This window comes from Pyxicephalus adspersus, chromosome 1 (assembly GCF_032062135.1).
Source record: "Pyxicephalus adspersus chromosome 1, UCB_Pads_2.0, whole genome shotgun sequence".
NCBI lineage: Eukaryota > Metazoa > Chordata > Amphibia > Anura > Pyxicephalidae > Pyxicephalus > Pyxicephalus adspersus.
This window is the reverse complement of record NC_092858.1, coordinates 102,786,289-102,804,517: the sequence shown is the minus strand read 5'-3', so window position 1 is coordinate 102,804,517 and position 18,229 is coordinate 102,786,289. Positions and strand designations below refer to the sequence as shown.

Sequence of the window (18,229 nt, the reverse complement as noted above, 5' to 3'; positions counted from 1 at the left end):
CCCATTTGTTTGTTTTTAATATTAGCCAGGAAGATGGTCATCTGAGCCAGTAATAAATAACTTTTGTATAGTTTATTGAACCAGGCTGGAATGTTACAGTGACAATACAATGTTTTTACTTTCATTTTAGTTACAATGGTCAAAGTACAATAATTATATATAGGAATAGGAATGCAGCATTATTTACTGCTTAAGGTCTGAAACACATAAGTATATATGCTGTTGATTTTGACTCTCCAATCTGATCCTTAATTGGTTGGAAGTTTAAAAACACAGCAAACGTGTACAATATTCCTAAATAGTTATGAGCTTTTTGTGATGTGCCTTGACTTTGTACCATATTCTGTTGGTATTGCAGCCAAAGGAAAAATGTGAAACACTTTCTATGTTTACCAATACACTTGACTAGTTTAATAACTGATCCAGCTGTGGGAAATTGGTTGGTAACAATTGGTCCAAAGTATTTTATTTCAGATCTGATCACTTTAAAAAGATCTGCCCATGTGTACCATATTTATAAGGTATATGAATATGTTAAGAATGGGAAGCTTCTACCTAGACAAAATGTGTGCCATTTATATGCCTTAGTATGTGGAGGAACATATTGTGCTATATGGGGGTCCTAAAAAAATTAGAAGAACTCAATTCTGCAATGATCTGAGGTCAATGGAGGGTATAGTCTTTTGAATATCTTCTTATTATATTACCTGGTAAATATAAGTCTAAAATTTAATTTTGTATTTTGGTTTTACATTTTAATTAGAAAGATGCCTAGCAATTCTGTAAAATAATAAAAAAAAATTCAAGAGATAAAAGCTACATAAAAGCTTTTTAACAGAATTTTTACCCGCCTGATATTTATGTGTCAGAAACATATGGGCTACTGGTAGCTTCCATTTGCACTTGTGTCCAACAGTTTTACTAAGGCACAAGGTTGCTTGGTCACACAGTTCCCTGGGAGAACTGCCTTCAGTCATTTTCTAACTAAGGTGTAGACTTTAGTCATTCTTGCTTCTCAGCTCTGCTAATTTGCTGGTGAGAAAACTCCATTTGAATGGTGTCTCCTCTGCTTGATGGACTTCATTTTGCTGTTCTGGTGGATCTGCCAGCACCCCTTGTGCCTCAGAGTGCTCAGCAGATCTCTGCTGCCACCGGCTAGTAAATACATCCCAAAGAGGTGAAGATCGCTTCTCTGAAGGATAATCCAGAGAGGACTGGGGAGCTCTACAGGAAAAAAACAAAAACCTTTAACTGTAAGTTTTGCATTGTCTGATCAAAATAGTGGTGGGTAACGATGATGACAACACTAAAAATCCAGTGGACACTGAATTGGATATAACATCATTACTTCATTTGTTGAGAGTAAAACAATCCCTTTTAGGGGTTAACTATACACTTTGTAAAGCTTTTAGTGAAACTTTTTATAGACTGATACCTTTTCGTATTTTAAAGAAAAACCCTTTTGTTTAACGGTGTTCTTTCTCAAAAGTCAGTGCTGTAACAGGAAAAGCTGTAGTCTCTGTACCCCTTTAAAAGTTGATTTCGAAATTTGACTTTCGTATCAGAGAAGACTTTTAGGATAAGACCCACATGTGACAATCAGGGCATAACGTGGCCTGCCAAGGCCTTTTGTATACAAAGCTAAAACAGTCTTTCATGAAGGCCGGCAGAGTAAGCAAAGTAATTAGAGATTTTCTGTGCCAGCTTTGTTTATATGCTGCAGCACGGAGTAGATACTTTGTATCAGGTACGGGCACAAAAAACAGAGGATTGATGAGAACCAATTGGCCACAGAGAAAGGTAAGGGAGGACTGATGGGTGCATTCTATGTCTCTGAGTGTGTGTATGTGACTGTGTGTATTTATATAGGTATGTGTTGTTAAAATGTCATATATGGGGGGGTACTGCTGTGCTATTAAGTTAGTGAAATAATTCAACAGGGTTTTGTTCACTGTACACCTGACCATTGCACTTTGTTTTCTGTTTTGTACGTGTACTTAGTATAGACAGTTCTGTTCCCTGTGGTTTTTTTCATTCTCCTGACTCCTACACTGTTTCTGTAACATAGTCTTGACCCCTGTATTCTGCACTGTTGACCTCTGCACTCTGCATGTTAAATACTCCTGACCCCTGCATGTTAGATGCTCCTTCCCCCTGGACTATATACATTACATATTTCTTACTCCAGCACACCGTACACACGTTTTACTGACATATACTTGAAAGACTGTTTTGTTGGCACAATTGCTTTGCCTAATTAAATAGGTTTTTTATTAGTTTAACTACCCCCCTTCCACAAAAAGGTGCCCATTTTCTGCTGCTGTGGGCAATTATATATAGATATTTTAGCTTTTGGGAAAAATGTTGGACAACTCAGGAGGAGACAGAGATTAAAACAAGAACATGATTGAGATTTCAAGACTTCCCCACTTTAATTCATTAAATAATTATAGGCTTTCAGGAATTTCAGGCTTTCATCTCATCTATGATATGGAATGGCCAAAAATAGTTTCAACATAAAAAAGACACCTGTTATGTTGCTCCTCCCCACCACCGCCACTACTATCCCAACCACCATATTTTTTGCATACATCCACCATTTACTGCATAGATGAACACTACAACTCCACTATACTTCCAGTGCCCTAACAGTGAGAGCGCTACCTCTCATTCAGTGATGAGCATTCTTTCTTTGACCACTTGCATTGTATTCTGTAAATGGCTTGGGATTGGCTAAGGGGAAAAGGGGAAGTACAAGTGATAATTGTGCATTACTGAATTAATTAATTTTTTTTTCTTTTGTAAAGGAAAATGCCTAACTTCAGGTGACAGCTGTAAAATTTTGTCTTTCTCCCCAGTGATAATATTCTAAACTTTCTACACTCCATAGAATACCTAACAAAGTTTGGAGTTAAAATAATTGTAAATGTATGAAATGTACATTTCATGCATTTTTGTGTATCTGCAACAAAACAAACTCTGAAATTATGTGTACTTATCCCTTTCTATATAATGCATGAACAAAAACCTTACCGCATAAAAGTGTAAGAAAACTACTTGATTTAATGGAATATGAATAAAATTACCCTTGTCCACATTCCTACTTACTCTTCTGGTACTTGCTCTTCCATCTGTTCTACATCCTGATCTGATCTGTGTTCATCATCTTTAGTGAACAATGAAGTAACACTTCTCCAACCAAAAGCTCCTTGCACCTGTAAATAGGTAGCATACAAACACTTGCACATATTAAGTATAGGAAAAAAGAATTCTATAAATGCTCAGGCGTCATTTTTTAAAACTTAGTATTGTTTGAAATAGCTTACCATCAGACCTATAACCTACATACCTATATACCTATAGACCTTACCTTATACCTAGACTTATGACACAATATTTTTTGGTGAATAGAATATTTAACTAGAATTGGATGTAAACATGCTTACATTTTACAGGAGTTATTTTTTTCTTACGTTGGGGCCCATACCTTTTGATTTGTTACTATCAGGAAAAGATGTAATACCACAATGTTTCTGTGCAGGTTAGGCTGTGCAACAAGCTATGTCTTTTGCTTAGAAGTACTCATTTAAAACTACAATTTTCCTGCATATCATCATACCTCCCAACTGTCCTTAATTTGGAGGGACTGTCCCTCTTTTAAAAAGTATTACTTTGCACTGACATTTTCTGTTTCTTTTTTAAAAAATATTACTTTGCACTGAAATGTTCATTTAGCATCTACATTATTCCGTTTGAGGCTTTGAAGACTAAAATAAAGGAAACTTAATTAAAAAGGAGCTTGTCAGTTTAAATGCATTTGATTTTTATTGTCCAGAAAATGGAGGAATGGCAGAGGTGTGCCATTCGACTACATAAGTAGAACTAAGAAGTTTCACTTTCTCCAAAAGTTGGGGGAAATGCATGTTGCATAGCAATGAATACAGTTATTCTATAAAGAAGTTTTACACAGTTGTGCTTTTGCATAAATTAGATTTTTCAGTCCTAAACGTTTGTTCACTTCAGTAGGTCAGATTTCACATTCCTATTTTGTAAACTGCTTGAAGTCCCATGCTGTATCCTCAGAAGCTGGCAAAACAGTTCGAATATTCAGGCAACTGACATGAAGCAGGTGACCTCTGACCCTTGGTTTTAAAGTTAAAAAGTAAGATTCAGAGTATGTGAAGGTAAACAAATGGATAGGTATTATTCTTTCATGTGCTAACCTGTAAAATTACACCGAACTAAAAATTTAGATTTTTGCATTTACCAAATCATAGTTAGGTCTCTATAGTTATTTTTTTTATGATTAAGTGTCGTAAATTGGTATTGAGTCCTAGAAACTGCATAGATAGTGAAACTGCATAGTGTTTCTTGATTCATCTTTTGTTGAGGTCTAACATTTTTGCATTCTTTCTTTCTGGTTTTTGGTCGAAAACATAAAAGTATTTAAATTGGACTTACACTGATATTTTTTCTTTTAATTAGAAAAAAATTGTTAAAACATTGAAAAATAATTTTTATAGTATACTGTAAATTTTGATAAATAAACTGGATTAAAAGAAAAGAGAAAAAATAGATAACAGGTGATCATAATAATAAATGTAATTAAATAATATAGTCAATATAGCTATAAACCCAATCTCTAAAATCACATATTGACTTTAAAATTGTAATTTGTTTTAAAAGTTGTTTTTAAAATGCAGTTTGGAATTATTTACATATAGGCATCCTCCACTGTTGTCATGTTGGAACAAGTACATGTAGACAGAAAATGAATGGAGGAGATCAGCAGTGCTGGGATGCAAATAAGGACATGAAAGCAGTACTACGAAATTAAACCTTGACAAGTGTTTAAGAAACGTAGGACTTAAGCAACCTAATCCTTATCCAGGAATAGTTTACATCTAATGTAATTAAAATATATATGCAAAAGAGGCATATGGAATAATAACAACAGAACATAGCTAAATTAATTTTGCAAGCAGCAAATCTAACAGAAGATGGTACCAAAGGTAACAAAAATATCCATGAGCTATTACTTTTCTTGCTTGGGAAAATGAAAATGATGAAAAAATGTAATTATATTAGTGTCTGGTGAGTTGTATTCTGCTTGTCAAAAAAAGTAAATGTAAATTCAATTACTAAGATCTCCTATAAGACTTCTATAAATCCCCCAAAAATAAGCAGGAGGACATGCCCTTTCTTTCATTACTCTTACAAAAGACTCCAAGGTACTAACAATTCTGAAGAAAATCATAATGTTTTTCTTCCCCTGTAGTATTCTATTACCTCCAAACAATAACTAGAGTTATTTTTAAAAAGATACAGTATACTAACTGAATATTCTAGGACTTATTCTTTAGGGTTTTTTTGCCATTCAACCACCCAGGGGTCAGGGTTTAATTGTCACTTTGTTACCTCTTCTCTGAGAACTTAGATAGAAGGCTGTTGGTTCCATTTTTGTCCTAGAGTGTTAGGAGTAATTCATATATTTATGTGCTGATAAATCTCTGCTTTCCAAAGATTCAGCCATACAGTTATGGGTGGCCCCACTATTTTCTCGAGGGCCACAAGGGCTTGGTCATTAATTTGTAAAAGTTAAACTTTTCATCCCAGATTAATCAATTATTTTGTTGCAGGATCAGTTCTAATATTCTATGCAGTACAATTAATCTCTGATCAGGACACCCTTTACAACAGACATCACAATTTGGGATTAAATGGCTTACCTAGAAGGTATCAGTTTCTTAAGCTTTTTGGGAGTTTTTGGCAGTTTGGGAAACGCTTATGTGTTTGTAATTACAAATTTTGGGTCACCATGTCCATGCACAGCAAGGGAGTACAACATCAAACTCTTCCCCTTTAAAACACATATTTAGCCCACTTTTAATAAAAAACAGTCTGCTTGCTCACCCTTTGGTATCATTCTCCAAATATAGAACGTTTTTCCTGACGTGAGTTCATCAATTTTTTTTTGAGCTTTTTAAGGTTTGCTTTAATGTTTAGTTGAACCTAAATTCTCTCCAAAATTGTTGGGACTCTCTCACTTTAATGGTTTGTCCTGCAAGATCACTAGAGATAAAATTACTGACTAAGACCACCTCCAGAGACATTTTTAAATATTTTTATTGAGCACCCCATGGGTACTGAACACAGTTCTATATTTCAAATGAATAGCACTCACAGTGCTAAAATAGATTAAAATGTCTTTTCTTTTCCTTTAGATAATCTGCTATCGCTATTTCTGAGACATTAAAGAAAAGAGACAAAAACACCTGAAGATAAATAAAGAGTTAGATAGGTTATCAGGTACCCAAAAAATCATCATACATCTGGCTCATTGCATAAAGTAAAGCTTTTCTAGTTTAAATCCAACAGCTCTATGCGTAAGGGATTTTTCTCTCAGTATTACTCTACACTTGCATACATGAATTTATATCAACTCTGGCTACTTTGTACCTTTCTTGCAAGCTGTGACATATTTAACCCTTCAACTTCATTGTCCTGGCTTTCATCTTGAATTACTTCTGAAGTGTTACTCTGTAATAAACATTACAACAATTACAACATTGTCATTACAAAATTACATTTATAATCTTCTAAATCTATTTTTTAATTCAGTTACTCAGTTCAGTTACTCATTTTGTTCTAATTTGAGTTATCAAAATACCAACAATCAAGTATCCATTTATTATCAAAGACAGTATTAAAATACTTTACACTTGTGTTTCTCAGGAAACATCATCTTCACAAGGAATGGTAAGGTAAGATACAATGTGGTATCTTAAAGGCTGAAATCAATATGGCCAATTATTTATTCCACTGCTTGATCAGCCCATTTTACCATCCTAGATCTCAAAGTCTAGTACATCTTTCATTAAGGAAAGGCTTTTGGAAGAACACTAAGAAAAATTATAGGGAGATTATGGGTATGGCTTGTCATTAACAAAAGTTAATAAATACTTTTCAGTACATTTCATTTTCATAGAATCTAAGAATGACAATATACCCTAAAATAACAAAATTTCATTGTGTATTGCTGCCACACTAGAAATGTATAGGACAAAGCTCCAAGCACCTTTTTATCCTTTTTTATGGGCATCTTACAATCATAGCTGACTTAAATATATTGTTTCATATAATATGCAACAAGTCAAAATAACCATATTGGAGTTTCCAGTACATAAATCAGTTTAGAATAAATTGTTACTTTTTGCAGTTTGTTCAGTTTGCTTTTTTAAATTGATCTGACATTTCTGTGACTTATTTACTATTGCTTACTTGCTTCTACATGGTATAATTTACTTACTAACATACTCAATAATGCAAAACTGTTATCATAATAATAGCTTAATAATTATTCAGCTTGTATTAGTATAAAACAGGTTATATGGTGGTATTGATGTAATACAGTATAGACCAATTCATATAATTTTTTTTCTGTGGCTATACTTCGCAATAACTTTTCACCCAGACATGAATTATTGCACGCTGTTGTTCTTTGCTTTAAATAAATACATACAAATGAAAGAAAATCATATAAGACATACTTGCTCTACCTTAACTTCTACTTCAGTGCTTGGTATAAGTACATAATATGCTTACCTCTTCAAATGTTTCTCCATCTTGCTCTGTGCCAAATGTTTGTAGAACTTTTGCTTTATAAATCTTCCAGAAACTTTGACTCATGGTGCCTGAAGTGGTAATTGATGGGGAAGAGAATGTTTGATCTTTAGTGATGAAGGGTTCAGCCAAGCAGAGCTGTATAAATTGTAGAGCCTTTTCTTTCTAAGACATCTGTGTTAAAGTGCTAAGAGGCTCCCAGTCTCGATTAGCTAGGTCAGAGCACTGAGTTTCAGTCTTGAAATATGCAACACGTCTCCCAATGTGTAATCCCTTTACAGCAAGACAAGTGTCTAACACTGTGCAAAATTAATTTGTGTGTGCATAGCATTCCACAATATGCAGACCATCTCAGGTACACTGCTCTATGGCCTAATTGGCTCAGACACACATGGGTCTTGTGACCTCATTAAAGTTGCAGTAAGTTCTTCATACAGGAGAAATTTAATAGGTAACATGTAAAAGGCTAGGGTTTAAACGTGTATGTACGACTAGCAAAAATACAGACAGATGCTTTGTATATGTTAGCAGACCTCCTACATTGCCAGCGAGTGTGAATATTGTTTATCTGCCAATAGCTTGTACCAGCTCCTGCCTTTTAGCATGCCACTGACCCATGTGTTTATTTTATGTTTGTCATCAGTAAGTCCCTATCTAATTTAGCAGACACCTGTTACTTGGCGATGCCCCAGTCTACATCTGTCACCAATATATGGTTCAGTCATTTATAAAAGTTCTGTGTTAGAAGGATACAATATTTTCCTATTTATATATTCTTTTTATATAATTCTGCAAACAAATGTTAAACACAGTGCTAACTAATGTCATGTAAACAGGTCAGATGGGTATCTGAGATAAATAGTCAGGCGTGCCTCACTTGAGAATCTGACATGTGTACAGTGGTTGCCCAACGTAATTCATGGATCCCTCAGGACAGATTCATGAACGACCGATCAGGAACAACCTTTATACAAGTCAAGGGAGGGAAGCAAAGTGGGGTTCCGTTTTCCCATCCTCCCTCTCTCTATAGAACAGAACAGGCTTGTGTGTATAGCATGTGAATGTTCATCTTTCACTCTTTTACTTGCATATGCAGCCCTATATACTAGTAACCTAACAAAGTTTAAGGGAATCATATGTATACAGTTGAACATCCACACAACAACACATGAGGTCATTCTTTTTCAACATTGCAGATAATGTGCCTCTAGATCATCTGCCTTATTTTTTTTGTAGATGCAAAACATATGTCTTAATGCATGTTTGCATGTTAAAGGTACTATTATGTTACCATACAAAATAACGCGCATATGCATGTCTGAAAAATGATTAGAAAAACAAAACTGTTTTGAGGCTGTACATTTGTTAATCAAGGCTGACTCTTTATGTTTCTATGGAATTTAGCATGCCAAATATTTATGTCAGCAACTACTTCTTTTAGCTGTTGAATGGGAATATTCATTGCTGCTTGAGTGCGGTTTATCCATCTTAGCTTCTGCCGTCTCTTCCTATTTTTTTCAGCATCAAGGTTTCTTTGACCTCGATTTACTAAAGCTCCCCAAGGCTGGAGAGGATACACTTTCATCAGTGAAGCTGGGTAATCCAGCAAACCTGGAATATATTATTTCAGGTTTACTGGTTTATCTCAGGTTTACTGGATCACCCAGCTTCACTGATGAAAGTGTATCCTCTCCAGCCTTGGAGAGCTTTAACACATCAGGCCCATTGAGTCTTATCCTTGCCAAAGCTTTCAATTTATAAATTATTTTTAGGTCATTTTATTCAATAGTCTGGGCTTGATTAGACTATCTTGCAGTCCAGTAAGTTTACAATAGTTTTCTTCAGTCGCATAGTTCAAAAGCATTATATTTTTATGCATATTCCTGTTTGTGTTCCACATTTTACAGTCATCTGTTACTACTGGAAAACCATAGCCATAGCAATCCCAATATATGCTAGTGGAGTGATTAAGGTGCTCAAATAGTAACAAATGTCTTTTAATTTCTTGGTTTGAAATAACTATGGTCTAAGATATAACAGGGGTCCTTATTCTTCCCCAACCTAGGGGGAGGGTGTAGGCCTATATTTTGTCCAGACATTTACATTCACACTTACTATATTATACCTAAATGTAAAGCAAACATGGTCATTTTTAAAATTACTATAGCAACCCAAAGAAAGCTCACAAATTTCAATTTTTAGATCCATTAAATAGTAGTAACTTAATAAATATTACATTTTTCTGACACAACTACAATGAACTCCCTGTGCTCCTAAATGAGTTGTGTTTTTCTAGTTATCTCTGTAGTATCTGTGCATGGAGCACCCGCTCTCTGTCACTTGTCTGAGTTCTAGTTTCAAGTGTAACTGATACATATGAACAGGAGCTAACACTAAGCGCAGAAATAGAACCAGGAGATAAATAATTCCTCACGTCTCCCAACAAGCTGAAAACATTTGATGGAGGCACAGCAAACGGAAAACTATCACATGCTCTAAACTTTAAAAAGAGTCTCAATTTGTATCCTTTAATGAAGTTCTTCCTTTGCAAATTTTACCTAATATGTCCTTTTTTTACCAACATATAGTAGGTACTCCTTCTGTCTCATCACAAAAATACAAAATTATACTGGTGAAAATGATGCTGTCACAAAGATGCTGTGCATAGTTGGAAGTTGAATTAATTATATCTACCTAAAACAATACATTTCAGTTTAGGATTAGTTATGGTAGATTGAATTGCCCAACAGCTTCAGGAAGAGGAACTTCAGAGGCATCAATGGAAAGCAAGAAATGATTAAAACTTTTATTTTGGTCAATGTAAAAGAAACTTTGTAGGTAATGCATGATGAGTTCTCCTTCCTCATATGCATTGAAAAATGTACATCTAGTGTGTTTTTTGACAGTTACGCAAATAAGGTTTTCTCATTTTTGAAGGATAATGCATCTGCCATAGAAATGAATGGAGCTGCACAAATGCACAAAACTGTAGGCAGATTGGGATGGTAGTGGGGGGAGGGAACAAATGGAGCTCAGAGATTCACTTTAATGTAGTGTAATGTAGCAACCTTCTTCATATGAAACTATGAAAACATGAAATAAACTTTCCTTTTAATTGAAAAAAAGTGTAACTCCAGGTACAGAAATTATATGAATAAAATCATAATTAAAACAAAACTCCCCTCAGGACATAAACCACATTTCATATCGGTAATCTGTGAATGTTTGGCTTTGGTTTCAGCACCACACTCTCTTAGATTTTTAAAACTACTAAACCCTGCAACTGGACTGCTCATCTGGAGACACCTTGATAATAAGGCAAGGGGGTAAGTAAAGCTTTAGTCGCAAAATTTCTTTCTTTAAAAATTAATATATTATTTTACAACACATTCAAATAGTGAGGCACATAAATCTATATTATATTATTATGCTGATTTCATGGCTTAAAAAATCTATTTTGGTAAAAAAATGTATATAAATTTTATTACACAGCTGTTAATGTACAAAATCTCAAAAAGTAGAAACTTCTTACAGTCACTTTGGCTAATATTAATAAAAACGATTGCAATTTTGCGATTTTATACAAACAATTCCATCTTAACTTTGGTTACTTCCTGGAAATGTTTGAAGTAAAACTACCCCACAGAACTGATGTGGTTTTTAGTATTGTCTGAACAATGATTTTTTCATAAGCCACTTGGGGAAAAAAAAGAAGGCCGATCACCTTACTTTGAGTGCAATGAGAGCCCTGAGCTCAGTTGGGTGTCTCCATGGAGATGTATATTACTTATTCTGTTGCCAGATTACAATGGAACTCTACCTAGTATTCATTTTATAATTAGATTTAATGTGATACAAACAGCACAATACTTTGGATATAACAAGGGAGTGGTCTGACTGGTAGATAATTCATTAATAACTTTCATGACAGTTGAAAAACACAATAAGATGGTTAGAGAATAGGGATGGATTGACACAAATAATACTGTCTGCTTGGAGTTTCCTTGTTTTTTGCTTTCTCTGGGTTCTCCAATTTTCTCACATAATCCAAAAGTATACTGGTAGGTGAACTGTTTTTTTACCCCAAACTTTCCCAAGACTGTATGCACCATGTATATGGCTGGGACATCATACAGTTAGATTGCTTTAGGTAAACCTTGACGGTGATAATAATTTGGCTTTGTGTTAGTATCCAGGTCAAGAAGTGTTTACATTCAGAACTCTTACACAGTGTTTAGGCATACACATTGTTAAACTTTCCTGCAGACAGCTAAATACACATATGAAACATGCAACACACAAACACAAGTAGTGTCACCATTGCAGCTGTATCCTGTTTAGTGGATAATGGGGAAGGAGCATACTACAGTCAGCATGTTTCCTAAATGCCTCCTAGTGCTGCACCTTTTTCTCCTAACAAGTAGGGTAGATACGAGTAGGTTGATTGCAGGATAAATTTGGGTTCCTATTTTAGTATTACAAATGATAAATATTATATGTGTTCAAGCCGTACTCCCTTTCTGCCCACAATCTGCCCCAAACCACACAAACAACCTTGATGTTTGTGTTCAACCAAGCAAAACACAAATAACAATGGAGAAAACCAATGTAAGGAAGATCTCACTTAATGGCAAGAAATGTGCATTCAGGCATGTGGACAGGCACTTACAGTTCCTATTGTCATTTGGTTGCATCTGCAATAGCACCTGGTATCCGCAATTTTGACAACTGCATACTTCTTATCGACTCGGCTGCCCATAAACTATTCTTTCTTCCTTGGCTGATCTCAGCCAAACTATTGATCACCTGTTTCTAACATAGACTTGACCCTGTGACAATGCAACTGCCTGTAGATTCTGTACTATGTCACCCACCTGTTACTACCCTTGGCCTGTTCCTCTGACAAACCATGTGTCTGCAGACCCTTTTGCCAGCTGCTTGCACGTTTACTGTGCGTTCGCTTCTATCCTCAGTTCCATCTGCACCCAGTTCTAGAAGTAGGGGTACATGCCAAAGACACTTGTGCTACTTTATTGCTACTTTTGCCACCAATAGGGCCCATAGGGCAGGAGGGTTGAGAAAGGCCATCTTTCCCGGTATGTGACAGATGAGACCTTACAAAAAAAAGGGTATCAATAAAGGAATTTGTGAATTTAGTGTATGGTTTTATTTTTTAGGAGGTTAAAAACACATACAATGCCAGATACAAAAATTACTAACGTCATCTATTAAGGTACAGCATATGTTGAATGCAGAAAAAAGCCAACCAAAACTGACTTGGTGTTTATAGGCTGTACTATATCCTTCTATTTATTGTGTTTTCAGGGGAGCCTTGTCCTCTCCCTGCATTTTGAAGTCTAACAAGTAGGAAATGAGGATGAGCTCACATGTCCGTTGTACATAAACCAAATTTGGTGTAAATTGCTATAATATCCGACCATTGTCCTGTTTACACTACAAACACAGTGGGACAGATGTAAAGAAAGAGAAAAAATTGCTTCTTGTAATGCTTACAGAGATCATAGGCGACATCCTGTAACTGCTCAGCTGGATAGTTTCTATGTAGAAAAGAAAACCACAAAAGTTCAGTACAGTTTTTAATGAATTACCAAGTGGCAGCTATATTATTGAATATTACTTGCACCTCCAAACCATCTGACATTGAACAGATGGGCACCTTTTGGCATATTTATACAATGTACACCTCTGCCCCCCCTCCCCTTCGTCTCTAGGATCATGCACCATGGTAAATAAACAGCAAGAGTGTTTGCCTAAACAAACTAATGCAGTTTAACAACAAACTTTTTCACACCTAGCTTGTCACTTATTTCCCACTTTAGCATGTTTGTAAATATATATGGAACTTTGGTGGGTAAATAGTACATTTATTCATACGAATCTCTTTATTAAAGGTGAAGGAGGGGCATTAGAGGGGATCTGAAGCACAGGAGGATTAGGTTCTAAAAAGGACTACTACATTTAAATTGTTTACAAAGACAGGAGACTTGTTTTTTTTTTATGTCATTACACTATAGATCTATTCTATAATTGTCCATATGATGCTGCTTTCTACTATACCCACCATGCCAGTTGGTCCTATCACCACACACACACACACACACACACACACACACACACACGTATTATTACAGAGGGATCTTAAGGGGGTCGATCCAGGGTATCACAGCTCCTCTCTTCTCTATGGTGACACTCTCTTCTCCCACACTGGTGCTCTGAGCCGATCCCTGGTTGTCGACAGATGACTTTGGTTGTGACTAGTTCCCATCCAATAGAAGGACCGTCCCGCTAGGTCCCTCTCAGTGTGAGCAGGCTATTTCCCATGCAGTACAAGGACCTCATTATTCCTTAGTGCTCATGTCCAATATTTGGATAGGAAATAGCCCACTTATATATGAGCAGGCTATTTCCCATCCAGTACAAGGACCTTTTCATGCTCCCTAGTGGTCAGGTCCTGTATAGGGAAAGGAAATAGTCCATTCATATACAGTTAGGTTCATAAATATTTGGAGAGAGACAACTTTTTTCTAATTTAGTTTTTTCTGTACATTTTCTGTACATTCTACCATAAAGAGAAGACTGCATGAAAGTAAATACAGAGGGTGCACTGCAAGGTGCAAGCCACTCATATGCCTCAAGAATAGAAAGGCTAGATTGCACTTTGCTAAAAAAGCCAGCACAGTTCTGGATATACATTCTCTGGACTGATGAAACCAAGATCAACCTTTACCAGAACGATGGCAAGCAAAAAGTATGGAGAAGGCATGGGACAGCTCATAATCCAAAGCATACCATATCATCTGTAAAACATGGCGGAGGCAGTGTGATGGCTTGGGCGTGCATAGCACTGGGACACTAGTGTTTATCCATGATGTGACACAGGACAGAAGCAGCCGAATGAATTCTGAGGTGTTCACAGACATACTGTCTGCTCCAATCCAGCTAAATGCAGTTAAATTGATTGGGAGGCGTTTCATAATACAGATAAACAATGACCCAAAACATACAGCCAAAGCAACTCAGGAGTTTATTAAAGCATAAAGTGGAAAATTCTTGAATGACCAAGTCAGTCACCTGATCTGAACCCAAGTTGAGCATGCATTTCACTTGTTGAATACTAAACTTCGGACAGAAAGGCCCACAAACACACAGCAACTGAAAGCCGCTGCAGTAAAGGCCTGGCAGAGCAAAAATAAAGGAGGAAACCCAGCATCTGGTGATGCCAATGAGTTCAAGACTACAGGCTGTCATTCCCAGCAAGGGTTTTCAACCAAGTATTCGAAAGGAACATTTTATTTTCAGTTTTTTAATTTGTCCAATTACTTTTGAGCCCCTTAAATGAAGTGATTGTGTTAAAAAAGGCTTTAGTTGCTCACATTGTTATGCAATCTTTTTGTTCAACCCACTGAAATAAAGCTGAAAGTCTGCAGTATAACTGCATCTGAGTTGTTTCATTTAAATTTACCCGTGGTAATGTACAGAACCAAAATTAGAAAAAAGTTGTCTCTGTCCAAAAATGTATGAACCTAACTGTATAAGCAGACAAATTCCCTTCCCATACAAGGACCTCATTATTCCTTAGTGGTCAGGTCCAATATTTGGATAGGAAATAGCCTACTCATCTATATCAAGGGTAAATACCTTTCATTACAATGACCTTATGATGCTTACTAGTGTTAGGTCCAGTGGGAATTACCCTGGATTTCTTGGACCAATCCAAATACTGGACCTGACCACTAAGGAAAATGAGATCCTTGTACTGGATGGGAATGAGCCTGCTCATATATAAGTGGGCGATTTCCTATCCAAATACTGGACCTGACCACTAAGGAATAATGGGGCCCTTCTGCTGGATGGGAATTACCCTGGATATATATGAGTGGGCTAATATACCAGACCTTAACACTAGGAGGCATGAAAAGGTCCTTGTACTTGATGGGAAAAAGCCTGCCTATATATAATGGGGTATTTTCAATACAAATACTGGACATGACCTCTAAGGAATAATGAGGTCCCTGTATGAGCAGGCTAATTCCTATCTAGTACAAGGGCCTCATTATTCCTTAGTGGTCATGTCCAGTGTTTGGATAGAAAATACCCCATTATTTATAAGCAGGCCATTTCCTGTCCAGTACAAGGACCTTTTCATGCCTCCTATTGTCAAGGTCCGGTATAGGAATAGGAAATAGCCCACTCAAATATATCCTGGGTACTTCCCATCCAGTAAAAGAACTCAATATTCCCTAGTGTTCAGGTCCTGTATAGGGATAGGAAAAAGCCCACTCATAAATATCCAGGCTAATTCCCATCCCGTACAAAGACCTCATCTTTGCCTAGTAGTCAGGTCCAGTATTTGGATTAAAAAAATAACTCACTCATATATGAGGCTATTTCCCATCCAGTACAAGGACCTTTTCATGCCCCTTAATGGAAAGTTCCGGTATAGGGATAGGAAATAGCCTGCTCATATATAACAACACTAATTCCCATCCAGTAGACGGACTTCATCATTTTCTTAGTGGTTAGGTCCATTATAGGGATAGGAAATACCCCGCTTATTTACAACAAGGCTAGTTCCTTTTTAGTACAGAGACTTCATTATTTCAGTGGTCAGGTCTAGTATAAGGATAGGAACCACTGGATGGGAATAACCCTGGATATATATGATTTAGAGAACTATAAACTACAGTATGAGTCCCCAGTTGACTCCAGAGAGCTGGAATACATGCCCGAGCCATATTAGCGATTGAGCAGAAAATTACTGTAGGCAGGACCAGGGAAGCATGAAGAATGCCAGCTCAAATCTGTTTATTTTTTTGCATACGGTGACAAACCTGAGAACAAAAAAAATTTTTTTGGGACAGTCAAAAAATATATGAAGGAGCATGCCTAGGCCTTCATTACAACGGTGTGACTTCTACGATAAAAAACTGGATAAACGTGTCAGGACTCAGTACCATCGAGTGAGGATTTTGTATCCTAAGTCTTGGTAGGCAGTACTCCGAGGACTTATGGGCAAACAGAAACAACATGGAGATTTGTTCCTGTACCATACCAAGGTCCCTTTCCCATCTTTGTAAGTACAGTAAAATCAGGTTCAGGAACAATCATGGCCACATATAGCAAGGACACTGCCCGATGTACAGGACCATGACCTGAACAAAATTGCTCCAATACAGTAAAAGAAAAGATAAATTGGTTTGGCAATGGAAGAAAGTGTATAAAATGTCTGAGCTGGATAATGTGCCAGAAACCCAGTGGAGCAAACTCGAGATCATCTTTCATCTCTGATATGGAGGGCCATTAGATTTTGTGATAAAAAAAAAATCAAGAAAATGAAACGGCTTGCTCTGCTAAGTATTTGTATCCAGAGTCCACCAGGTTGGGACAGAAGGTAGGGTTGCCAAGTATAGGAAAGAGTGGGGATAGTGGGGTTAAGATATTGTCAGATTGAATGAGAGCAGAGAGAGGGGGGTAGACTATTATTACACCATGGCAGTGTGATTAACACTGAGGGAACAGCAAAAGGGAGGGCCTGGAGTACATTTAGGCTGTACTGTACTGTACATTTAGGCTATAGATCAGGTCTTCTACCACAAATTACAGAATAAGGACCCCATTTAACTGCAAATCAGACCCCTGCACAGTATCATCATCCTCATCTGTAGAGCCCCTCGTCACTCTAATCTGTTTTGTCATCATACTCTGCAGTCATTCCATATGTGGAGTGTGTTGCCCCCTGATCTGCATTGTCATCCCTTTCTGTGGAGTGCATTGTCCCCCAACCCATCTGTGAGGCGTGCTGCCCCCTGATCTGTGTTATCCTCCCCACAAACACATTCTAAGGAGTGCGTTGTCCCCCCCAACACACACATTCTGTGGAGCACATCCACCCCATCACCTGTCTCTCCCCCTCCTGTACCCCAATATCAGCTCACAATAGGAGTACAGCCCATCACCTGTCCCACCCCCTCCTGTACCCCCATATTACCTCACAATAGTAGGAGTGCAGCCCATCACCTGTCCCCACCCCCTCCTGTACTCACCCATATTATCTCACAATAGGAGTGCACCCCATCACCTGTCCCACCCCCTCCTGTACCCCCAAAATACCTAACAGTAGGAGTGCACCCCATCACATGTCTATCCCCCTCCCATAACCCCATATTACCCTGTAATAACACCAGTATACAAAACACCTGTCCCCACTTTTCCCCATCCTTCTATATCTCCTACAACAAAACCAGTGCACCCCATCACCTGTCTGACACTTGCCCCCTTCCATTTCATCCTGTAATAATACCGATGCATTCCAATCACCTAACACCCTCTGAACCCCCAATATCCCCCTGCAATGTCAGTGGCCCCCATCATATGTCTCTCTTATATCGCCCCACATAAATACCAGTGCGCCCTATATTAAGGGTATGACACTCCAGAATTAACATGACAGCTAATAATATATAAATCACACAGACACAAAACTTTTCTGCTGTGTGAGGAGAAAACTGCAGTTTCCCTAGCTAGAAGGTTGATCCGTAAAGCCCCGCCCACTTCCGGATTTCTGGCTGCCGTCACTTCCAGGTCA

At 37.2% G+C, this 18,229-nt stretch overlaps 1 protein-coding gene across 3 annotated transcripts; it reads right to left on the bottom strand.

The window, feature by feature from the left end:
* Positions 1-15: 15 nt before the first annotated feature.
* On the bottom strand, positions 16-18,180 carry C1H1orf232 (chromosome 1 C1orf232 homolog). 3 transcript variants are annotated; one of them, XM_072421757.1, is made up of 6 exons: positions 18,120-18,180; positions 13,138-13,181; positions 7,606-7,694; positions 6,460-6,540; positions 3,109-3,215; positions 16-1,224 (listed from the first exon to the last, which is right to left on the bottom strand). In XM_072421757.1, the coding sequence occupies exons 3-6, from the start codon at positions 7,687-7,689 to the stop codon at positions 999-1,001; spliced, it is 498 nt and encodes a 165-aa protein (XP_072277858.1). In that variant the 5' UTR covers positions 7,690-7,694; positions 13,138-13,181; positions 18,120-18,180; the 3' UTR covers positions 16-998. The 3 variants fall into 3 exon arrangements, with proteins under 3 accessions (XP_072277858.1, XP_072277865.1, XP_072277874.1); XM_072421764.1 differs by lacking the exon at positions 18,120-18,180 and having other exon boundaries at positions 13,138-13,719; XM_072421773.1 differs by lacking the exons at positions 13,138-13,181; positions 18,120-18,180 and having other exon boundaries at positions 7,606-7,881.
* Between the last annotated feature and the right edge of the window lie 49 nt (positions 18,181-18,229).